An 11817-nucleotide genomic window follows, 5' to 3' on the forward strand; every position below is an offset into this window, starting at 1 on the left:
AGAGACCTCGACATAACCAGAGTTGTTTTCTCGTTATCATGACTTAATTTTCTTGTGATCTCGACATAACCAAAGTTGTTTCCTCGTTATCATGACTTAATTTTCTTGCGATCTCGACATAACCAGAGTTTTTTTTTTTTTTCGTTATCATGACTTAATTTTCTTGCGATCTCGACATAACCAGAATTGTTTTCTCGTTATCATGACTTAATTTTCTTGTGATCTCGACATAACCAGAGTTGTTTCCTCGTTATCATGACTTAATTTTCTTGCGATCTCGACATAACCAGAGTTTTTTTTTTGTCGTTATCATGACTTAATTTTCTTGCGATCTCGACATAACCAGAATTGTTTTCTCGTTATCATGACTTAATTTTCTTGCAATCTCGACATAACCAGAGTTGTTTTCTCGTTATCATGACTTAATTTTCTTGTGATCTCGACATAACCAGAGTTGTTTTCTCGTTATCATGACTTAACGTTCTTGTGATCTCGACATAACCAGAGTTGTTTTCTCGTTATCATGACTTAATTTTCTTGCGATCTCGACATAACCAGAGTTTTTTTTTGTCGTTATCATGACTTAATTTTCTTGCGATCTCGACATAACCAGAATTGTTTTCTCGTTATCATGACTTAATTTTCTTGTGATCTCGACATAACCAGAGTTGTTTCCTCGTTATCATGACTTAATTTTCTTGCGATCTCGACATAACCAGAGTTTTTTTTTTGTCGTTATCATGACTTAATTTTCTTGCGATCTCGACATAACCAGAATTGTTTTCTCGTTATCATGACTTAATTTTCTTGCAATCTCGACATAACCGGAGTTGTTTTCTCGTTATCATGACTTAACGTTCTTGTGATCTCGACATAACCAGAGTTGTTTTCTCATTATCATGACTTAATTTTCTTGTGATCTAAACATAATGAAATTTTCTTTTGTTTTTACAATGATTGTTTGATCTGATGTTGCTATAGTAACAAATTCAACTGTGACACACATGTGATGGACAGATAAAACATGCCCTCTTACTGTAGCCTATGTCGTGAATATTTCAGTAAATTTTGCTTCACCCAGAAATAAAGTCTACAATACATAAATAAAGGCTGATCAATCACTGTTGATATTTCCAGAGACAGTACACTAAAACACTGGTTGTTTAATTAACATGTTTAAATGGTCAAAGCAACACAGCGAACACAGACAGAGCACCTTCAGAAGGGATGCAGAACTATTCTAAAATAGTTTATTTGCAGGCACAAGAGTATGAACATTTTAGCAACTACCCCACATTCAATATTACTTATGGTAGAACCAGAATGACGATGCTACCGTTTAAAGAGTGGGTATTCAAATACAGTGGCACCACCAGTATTTTGGAGCCATTGGATGAAAATGCCCAGATGTGAGCGTTGAGGGCATTGAGGGGTGTTTTTTTTTTTTTTCAGTTGAGACGATGCGTTTGCTATGACACAGAATATTTGCTGAAGTAATATGGCTGACGCATCGCAAATGAAATGTTTTGCCAAGAATTCTTTTTCATAACGATAATATGGTAGTCCTGCGTTTCCATCTGTTAAAGACATAAATACTTGGAGAGAAGCAATATTAACTTCTCCATTGTATCAGATAAGTCGTAGTACAAGCAGGGTGTGATGGTTGGTCGATATTAGTCCCGCCCTTCTTCCACTGTGATTACTAGTCCGCTGACTAAAAGTAACAGTGATGAGTGCTGTGTTTTACCCAAAGCTGAACATTCTTCAACTCTCTGAGCCAAGAAAAAACATTTGAAAAAATGCAAACAATAATGAAAATTAAAACAATATGCTAGTCTCTGGAAAAAACACTTTGGTTGGCACAGGGCCATAGTATTGCCATACTACGGTAGTACCGGTATACTGCGCAAACCTAATACACAGTGAACCCAAATGACTGTATTGGCTCATTACACATTCTGATTATTGACTGGCAGAATATCCATAAAAGTGTAAGACCGTCAAAATTACATTCTACATTTATTGATGACAAAAAAAAAGACAAAAGAGACATATATTACATATATATGGAAGCCTCTTGGAATCACTTTAACAAGTAAATAATTTCAATAATAATTTCAAACAATTCTAAGTAATGGACATCATTTGTGCTGACCGTGGGGGTGGGTGAAGCTGAGAAGAGAAACAGGAGAGGGACACCCTGGAGCATTAAAACAAAGTTTTCATTTTTTCTGGGGGTGTCATTTGCGGTGGTTATCTCAAAACACAAACACTGTCACAAACATGATCAACTTTCTGTGAAAACAAGAGTTCTGTAGACTGAATATGAGGTGATGTTCATCACATCATTAACAATACTAGGCATCTTTGAGCCTGTGCATATGTGTTTGTTCTTGTTCTGCCAGACAAAAGAGCAGATCACAGCTCATTACCTATTTGATTTATAATTTAGAGGTAGGATAAAGCAGTTTTAGTGGTGATGTGAATTCACTGCATGGTATTCACTTTTCTTACTATGACAAACACCTCAAAACCACGACAAAAATAACTAAAGCCAATATTATGATGGACGGAAAATTGTTTAGTTTTTAAATGTAAAACCTCTTATAACAAAGCAACCCTACAAACACATATAGTGCTGATTGCATTGGTCTGAGAGAGGAGGTTATCAGTCAACTCTGCTTTCAGTTATTTATTATTCATATCTAGCATTTGGTAAAAATAGCACCAAAGTTGAACATACAAAATGTGAAAATGCACAGCGTTTTTTATAATGTGCATCTTGTAGATATATGAGCAAGACAACCTTATAGACTCAGAGATAAGAATACCCTACTACAAATGTACCAGTGCTGGGCGATATGGGCAATAAAATCATATCTCTGTATTTTTTGGCTGATTTGCCATATCCAATATATATCTCTGTATTTTCATTTTTGTATTTGGATTTAAAAAATCTGAATTTAATATCTATTTATTTCAATTACTGCCCAATGTTGTCCAAAAAAATAAAAAATCCATATGAATGCATATGAAAACAAATAAAGTTACTGTAACCATGTAAGCCTTTATATTTATGTACAAAAAAGGGTTAAAATCACATTTCATTCTAAAATTGTAACATTACAATCTAAAAACAAAAATAAGGCTTTTAAAGCAGAAGTTAAATTCACTAAACTAAGTCTCTTTACAGCCAGTGCTATCATAAAAACAGACTTACTTGTGTGATTATAATTATAGCGCTTCTATTTAATTGAGCTCTGTCTTTGCGAGGTGGTGCTCGTTCACTGAAATTTAAATTAAATTAAATTAAATTTATGCATTTAGCAGATGCTTTTATCCAAAGCGACTTACAGTGCATTTCAGGCTGTCAATGCTCTACCAATTGAGCTACAGGAACACTATTTAAAATTTAATAAATTTAGTGGAGAATCCCAGAACAGAAGGCTCATGCACTTCTGACAGAAAAATGTAAATATTTCCATGGCTTTCTAACATTTACAGATGAAGGATAAACTGTTATATGTGCTATGTAAGTTATGCATTCAGGAAGAAAGCACATCTCAAACGCATTAAACAGAGCAAGTAGCCTGTGTCTCAGTCAGAAGCAAATGCAGCCATTCTGTCTGAGCATATGATGGGCCGAGCCGCTTAGACTACTGTGAAACGAAACTATAAACGTATGCCTTGCCAGTTTTTAAAGGCCTTAATATGAAGCTTGGCATATGTTAAGAACAATCTGGATTAAGCACTTTCTCTGCAGCAGCTCAGTCTGTGTCCTCACAATATTTTCAGATGCGCTCATATTAAACTACTGTATATTGATATCAACGTTATTGCATCATATCATATAATATGAATCACTTATAAATAAAATAATCAATATATCGTTCAAACTTGATATACCATCCAGCCGTAAAATGTACCATATTTTAAATAAACATAACACAGGTGGTGTTACTTTAACTTGATCTGAAAAAATATACTTCTGAATTGTAATGAATTGTCATGTTCCACTCAAAAGCTTATCCTGTTTTCACATGAAAACCCATTGTTGTCTGCGACTAGCACTGGCGAGGAAACCATTTCCTCTATAAATCTGTATTCCATTTATTGCTCTCATGAAGTATCAACAATATCTTTTTTGCCGTGAAACTGTACCTGTCACAAGCACATTAAGTTTTTGCACCTCATATTTTTGTTTTGGTGGTTAAATGCCAGAAACTGTCCACATACAGTAGGTGGCCATCCAAAATGATGGTTCTACCGCCACGCATGCTGCCGCATTTGTAAAGTGCATTTGCAGCTTTTTACCGCTGAGGTTTTGACCTTATGCTCCGTTACTTCCTGGTTTAGATAAGCCAGCTCAGACATTTCCAGTCAAATATGCCGTAACGGGAGCACCGTTTGCTCGGTTTCTCTACATAATCCATTCACAATTTGGAGAAAAGATTTGTTTGTCTAAGATGACCAAACATCCATGTATACCATTTCAGGAATGACAGAGAATCTGTTAAATCATGCCACGAGTCATTGCTATGAACAGAATGAATCATCTGACGAACCATTGTCAAAATAGAGCTGTGCATGTGCATGCAAGTGATTCAGACTTCAGTCAAATAAAACTATAGCAGCAAGCATGCATTATTTATTTGTTATAACTTATTTAATTTAACTATATAGGTATTTAAATAATTCAGCATTATAGCCTGTTTTCTGGCCTTATTTATTTCTTTAAAATGACAAGTGATAAATTCCTGCACTTGCTCTTCAGTGCGATAAAGTACAAATTTGTTGTATTATTTACTTTATAATAAATCAACAGACCTGAACAAAAAATAAATAAAAAAACCTAGGCTGTTGAAATGGCAGCTCCAGCATATGAGCTCATCTACTGCCAATTCGTGGATATAGTGGTAATTTCATTTTCATCTTAAAAAGTCTTTATTTTTCGCAGAAACATGTTTTTGGCACATATCTTCATGTCGAATTCATTAATTAGAAGGTGAACCTTTAATAATGTAAAATTTACTGCAAATAATAAATGCTTTAAAATTTTATACAATTTAAAAAAATGTGTTCATGACTATAAAGGTAGGAGACTATCGAGAATACCATTACGATGTCGTTTAAGAGACTACCCTAACTGCATAAACAGTTATGATAGTGTTTCTTTGTCAGCATTCAAATGTACAGTTATGTGTCTGGGTACTTTCCTGGGATGACCAGACTCAATATAAAATTATGTTCTTTAATAACATGAAACGGTATGTTATTTCTGATTATTATTTACGGTGTTCCAATTGTTTTGTTTCTCAGTTTCTGATAAGAATGAGGCAGGAAAGATTACACGGAAGATTACAAGTGTCTTATCTTTCAAATATCAAATAAACGCTGATGATGAACATTGATTTGCACAGCTTCTCAGTTAACGACGGCTCTGTGTAGTAACAGCTGCTCTATGTGAAATCATGCACCTGATAGAATTTACCGCTGATTAGAGAACCGGCTTTACTGATGAGATGTGCATAACGATCAGCCAATCTTGATCGGTGCATCCCTAGTGGAAATGTGTAATTTAATTTTTCGGACCAAAAGAGAACCAAACTACAAGTTTTAACACATCGTAAAACGGCTTGGAAATAAACTTAAAGGGGGGGTGAAATGCTCGTTTTCACTCAATATCCTGTTAATCTTGAGTACCTATAGAGTAGTACTGCATCCTTCATAACTCCAAAAAGTCTTTTATTAAAAAGTTTTATTATATTCATAAGAGAAAGATAGTCTGTACCGATTTTTCCCGGAAAAACACGACCGGCTGGAGGCGTGACGTGTGGGCGGAGCTAAAGAATCACGAGCGCCAGTAAGCTTTTGCGTTGAGAGCGTTTGGAAGCTGTGACACCGTGAGGACAAAACCAACCAAAACAAACCATGGCTAACAGTCAGATTCAGCCGTTTATTTATGAACCAGAATCAGATCCCGAGGCTGAAACTGAACGAGAGCAGCAGCAGCAACGACTCGAGCGGGGCTCAAACCCAGGTCTCCGATGGGAGGCGGACGCACTAACAAGGAGGCAGAGATATTTTAAGCAGTTTTACTCACCGCCTGTGGTTCCAACACACAATCCTGACCCTTTTTCGTTGGGATTGCATCATCCTTAAGAAATAAACGATACGAAAATCTGTCGTCAAACTGGGCCTTGTTTGTAAAACAAGCATCTTCGAAATGCAGGGAACAAACACAAACACTTGCACAACTCCGTTGATGCTCTGTAAAAATAAACTCCATCCACTGGTCCCTTAATGCTGTTTTTTTCTTTGTCTTGCCCTGGCAACCAAAAACACACTCCTTTTGTGACATTTCGCGACGCTCTCGCTCTGATGCCTGTGCTCAGCCTCTCATTGCTCTGCTCTACGGGAGCGCGCGCTCTTCCGGCAGACGTGCCCTCAGGACCCATATAAGGAAATTCTGCTCCATCTAACGTCACACAGAGCCATACTCGAAAAAAAACTTTCCGAAACTTGTGACAAACCGGAAGGAGTATTTTTGGAACAGAAATACTCCTTCAAACGTACAACTTAATTTTTGTAAACTTTGTCCATGTTTAGCATGGGAATCCAACTCTTTAACAGTGTAAAAAACTCAGTATGCATGAAATAGCATTTCACCCCCCCCCCCCCCCCCTTTAAATAAAGCTTTACTTTTTTTACTCTATGCATGAATGAATGAACTAATTAATTCATTAATATTTCATGGGAGATTAAAAAATGCAAATCTAAAAGATTGAGAATGTGAGATACAATTGATCTAGCCATCAGTGACAACAAGGAGGAAAGATTGTCACAGAGAGTGCAAGTATTCAGCCAAGGGCAACAACAACAAGATAAGACACCAAATACTCTGGAAAACATAAAATCCCATAGCAACAAACTTAGCTGAGCAAAAACAAGTCAGTTAACATAGCTGAACTGCAAAGAAAGCCTACTTGTAAAGGAACAAACAGTATTTCATCCTGATAAATCACGTCATTGTCTGATGGACTTTAGTAAGCAGGAAAATACTAATGCATACAAACTGATCAAATTGATGCAATTTAAAATTTTCTTTCTCTTTGGAGTATTACAAGATCTTGGTGCATAAAGAAGATCTCAGTTGCGAAGACTGTAGTCTCAAATCCAAAGAGATATTCTTTATCAAAGTTAAGACTCTGTCACGCCCCTCTAAAATGGCTCATTTAAACACACCCCCACATCTCTATGTCACTATGTGGGAAGAATTGCAAAATGCCGACACAAATGTTCACGCAAATGTTACTTAAAGCAAAATACTTTTTTGATACCACAGGAAATACTACTAGATTAACTAAGAAAGTTTAAACATGATTAAAGAGACAAGAACAGCCAGAAAAAATAAGAACAAATAAATAAATTACAAGCATAGATAAATATGTTACAAATAAATAAGGTTGGTAGTATTCAAATGGAGAAATGTAATTAGGGAAAATAACACTGCATAGTGTTTACAGTATAAATCAAAAATATTTTTTTTTCACAGCAGTTTTGTTGTTTAATGATCATTAATGACAGCAGCAGTATGCCGCTGTGCCTTAAAGACTTGATGCATGGATCTGATATGATACACATCACATCCCATTTCTTTCTCAGCTGTTTTCATTCACTTGACACAGAACTGACTGCGTTTACATGAATGATTGTCGAGATGGGTATTGTGTCATAATTTTATGTGTATGTGTCTGTTCAGAGGATTCAGAAGAGGATTTTGTCTCGGTATTCACATACCATCTGAAACGCATGTGCACGCGTGTGCGCATAGAGAACTGTACACAAGTAATGAAGCTACCTTTTGCCTTTTCTCTCTGGAACAAATGATAAACTACTCTGTTATGGTTAAATTTTGCCGAACCATGGGACTTGTTCTGTACGGATCATGGATCATATACTAACCGTTTAGCAATATTATAGTACAGTACCAGTCAAAAGTTTGGACACTTTCCCATTCGTGTGTCCAAACATTTGACCGGCACTACATATAGTATATACATAAAAAGAACATGAACACTACAATGGTTTTGCAATAATCACTCAAATGTGGTGATCAAACACTTATAATGACGTGAAAGAGATGAAGGCAGGGCATTTAACAAAAAACTATTTTAGCTAAAATGAGTCTGACATCAGTGCACTGAACAGTAAAGCTGAAGTTAAATTCAATTTCATTAAACATTATTCTGTTTAAGTGTTTCACTTCGGAACATTCGTTCACGTATTTGAGCTATAGCCTGCTGTCTTCAAACACAGACTTAACTTACTAGAGAAATGTGACATAAAATACTCTGTAAATAAATACAATATAAATCACGTCTCATCCTCTTTAATGCCCTTTGATATAACGTGTACATTCCCATGGTAATGGAATCATGGCAGAATTTCACGTGAAGTCCACTTCGCAGTGCACTAATGGTCAAATAAGACAACGCTTGAATGCTGCTACCTGACCTCCTTACTGAAGTGAAAGTGTTGACTGGTGTCACTATCATGCGAATGCGCGGGCGGATCTCCACCAAATTCAGGGGATCCTTTCAGCTCGAAGGTTCGGATTCTCCATGCCATTATGGAGATATAGATTCAATGGTTTTCCATAGACTTCAACTTTAAAGCATTTCATTTTGATCGCCATTAGCAAACAATGGAGGTGCTGTGCTGGACAAACTAAGTAATTACACCATTTCAAGCATTTTATCTGCATTATATGTTACATAAAACCGATTCATCGGGGGACGATATATCGGCGACAGGTAGGGGTGCTCCGATCATAATCGGCCGATCATTAATGCACATCTCGTCAGTAAAGCCGGTTCTCTAATCAGCGGTAAATTCCATCAGGTGCCTGATTTCACATAGTGCAGCTGTTACTACACAGAGCTGTTGTTAACTGAGAAGATGCGCAAATAAACGGTGAAAATGAACGTGGATTTGCGCAGCTTCTCAGTTAACAATGGCTCTGTGTAGTAACAGCTGCTCTATGTAAAACCACGCACCTGATGGATTAGAGAATCGGCTTTACTGACGAGATGCGTATAACGATCGGCAGATTGTGATCGGAGCACCCCTAGCGACAGGCTGATATCGGCAAAATGATATATCAGTCGGGTTCTAGTAAATATGACTGATAGTGATGGAAGACATAAAACTCAAAGCGCTACTCCAATGTCATAATTTCCTGTCTGACAGTAAGGAAGGCAAAATATGTTCACTGGTTTAGAAGAGATCTGAACTTCACCTTACAGAAAGTGTACAACAATCTATGGTGAAATTAATTCAGCCCTGTGCTCTGTGTCTGAAAACACACAGCCATGACTATCCGTCTAACTAAAGGGTGACTTACAACTGACTTCTACTGTTAGTAAACAATGTTAATTATAGCCACTATAGACTAAGCCTGTCCCAAACTGTAGCCATGAGCTTAATCGGTCTAGAAGGTTTTCTTGAGCTTTTTTTTTTTTTTTCTTTTTTTTTTACTTTGATACATTTTCTAAAGTTCATTTTAAGGAGTATAAACTCAAAAGTAAAACACAAGTGAACTAAACTAGCAACAAAACTCCTGTCACTTGTGTGGAAAGGTGTGTAGTCTTTTTTCCCCTAACACCAACTCTCAGAAACATTGCGCAATCGTCAACGCACTCCTGAAATAACAAACCAAGAGTGCAAACAGGAATTTTGGAAACAGGAGGGCAAAAACGTATAGTTCGAATAAATGTATTATCAGTCTCCAGTCCTGTTTACTCCACTCGTGAATGCACTCGTTAAATTAGTTAACTTATTCGGGCAGTGACAGCTAGATAGGGCATTCATTGTCATTTCTTCTGAAATATCCCATTTAAAAGTCATTTTGAAAACTCCACACCACACTGTCTAATAATAATGCTGTTGTTTGAATAAACCTCGAATTCCACGTGTTTTACTGTAAACGTAGTGTATTTTTGTGTTTAGTTTCACTTTCGCACTTAGGCTCAGTCTCTGTTGTATGTTCACCCGTCCCATACTAGCTCACTTCAGCTGAAGCACAATCCGATAAAACCGTCACTTTTTCCAGAAATGAAGCAAAACCCACTTACCTTTGGTTTCGCTTAAGCAGTATACCAGCATCAAGAGTTTTAACAAAACCATATCGAGTAATTTCATCGCTTGCACATTGACAGCAAGGCTGGTTTGGATGTTAGTTTTGCGGGTCTTAAAGGCGCAGTCGCCCTCTGTGAGTGTGTATGTGACGGCTGCTGCTGTGTCTCTAACGGTCTGACGTCAGGCGCAGGCACATCGGGAAGCCACGCCCACTTCCTCTGAACGCTTTGATGAGATTTGTGTTGAACTTAATGGAATTTATTAAATTGGAGGACAACATGACAGCTGTTAAAAAAATATATAATTAACCTTGGTTGAGGTTCATTGAGATGAGATGACTTTCTCATGCTAAATACTTAATAATAATTGTATTAATTATTGATGTATAATAATTTTAAGAACAGCTAGGCTATATGTCAATAAATAAATGAATTAAAAAAACGAACTGCTATTCCAATTTATCTATGGATCTAGTCATTATTAGATACTTAATTGATCCTTTACTGGAAATGAAATTTTCATGGCAGCTTAAACGCACAAAACACTACACCACATAACATGAATATATTATAGGTAGTTATAAATATATTAGTGGTAGTTTTCTTCCCTTGCAACATAAAACCAAGAAAAATTGCAATTTTTATTTTACTCACTCACACCTAAGTGAACTCAGTAAATGAGTCAATCTCTCACCATAAGATAAACGTTTTTGCACTTTTAGAATATAACGTCTATTACAGATCGCTTTTATAAACGAGAACTTTCCTAAATTGAGGGTTTGTCACATTTAACTCACTTTTGTGGGTAAATCTTTACAGGTAGCCTACAGGGAGCAAAGAATGATTAACATTATCTTAGTCAATGTTGCCATCATGCGGTGGAGAGAAACATTACTAGATCGGTTTGCTGTGGATTAGCCTATATTGCGTGATGTTCATGAAAGACATACAATCTTTCACACGTGATCACTATATATATATATATATATATATATATATATATATATATAGTGAATAGAAATTCTAAATCCACAAAAGATTAATGATATCCAAAGAGATATCATTAACGTGACAGACAGTTAGGCATATGAAAGGAAAAATCTGGACACGAACAAAACAACAACGATAATAACAGCACAAACAAAGAGACAACACAACTTAAAGAACAAGAAAATTTTACGTAAAGTTACAGAGAGATAGCCTATTGTGCAAATCTGAAGAAATTCAAGGGCTGCCATACAGATTAAATAAAACGACGTAAACTGTGCTCCAAAGAACAGATATAAAACATTTTTTTTCTTTAGAAACCTTGGATTTTAAACCTTTAAAAATAACCTTGAAGTAGACTAACTAATATCCAATATAATAGTTATTATGCTGTTATTGGGTAAATTATTGTGTCATTCAGAAGTCGTATATATTAATCAACATGATAGTTCGTCTAAAAATAACATTATTTAATATTCTGTCATTATTTACTCATCCCATGCTGTTCCAAACCTCTATGACTTTCTTTTTCAAGTGAACTAACAAAAGAGATGTTAGGCAGAATGACAGGCTCATTCACTTTCTCTGCCTCAGACTGTCAGTCTAAATCAGTCTGAGGTCCTGCCTGACGTCTCCTTTTGTGCTTCATGTAAGAAACAGTTTGGAACAACAACAAAAAAAACGGAGTAGA

At 36.2% G+C, this 11817-nt stretch overlaps 1 protein-coding gene across 1 annotated transcript in view; it reads right to left on the bottom strand.

The window, feature by feature from the left end:
- The window catches only part of LOC113051523 (disintegrin and metalloproteinase domain-containing protein 10-like), a 71562-nt gene extending 61267 nt beyond the window's left edge, over positions 1–10295 (bottom strand). The window contains exon 1 of the mRNA XM_026215350.1: positions 10137–10295. Coding sequence (XP_026071135.1) covers positions 10137–10203 — 67 coding nt within the window. The 5' untranslated portion in view covers positions 10204–10295. The remainder of the gene's footprint in view (positions 1–10136) is intronic.
- Positions 10296–11817: the final 1522 nt, after the last annotated feature.

Source organism: Carassius auratus, chromosome 32, assembly GCF_003368295.1.
Source record: "Carassius auratus strain Wakin chromosome 32, ASM336829v1, whole genome shotgun sequence".
NCBI classification, from domain to species: domain Eukaryota; kingdom Metazoa; phylum Chordata; class Actinopteri; order Cypriniformes; family Cyprinidae; genus Carassius; species Carassius auratus.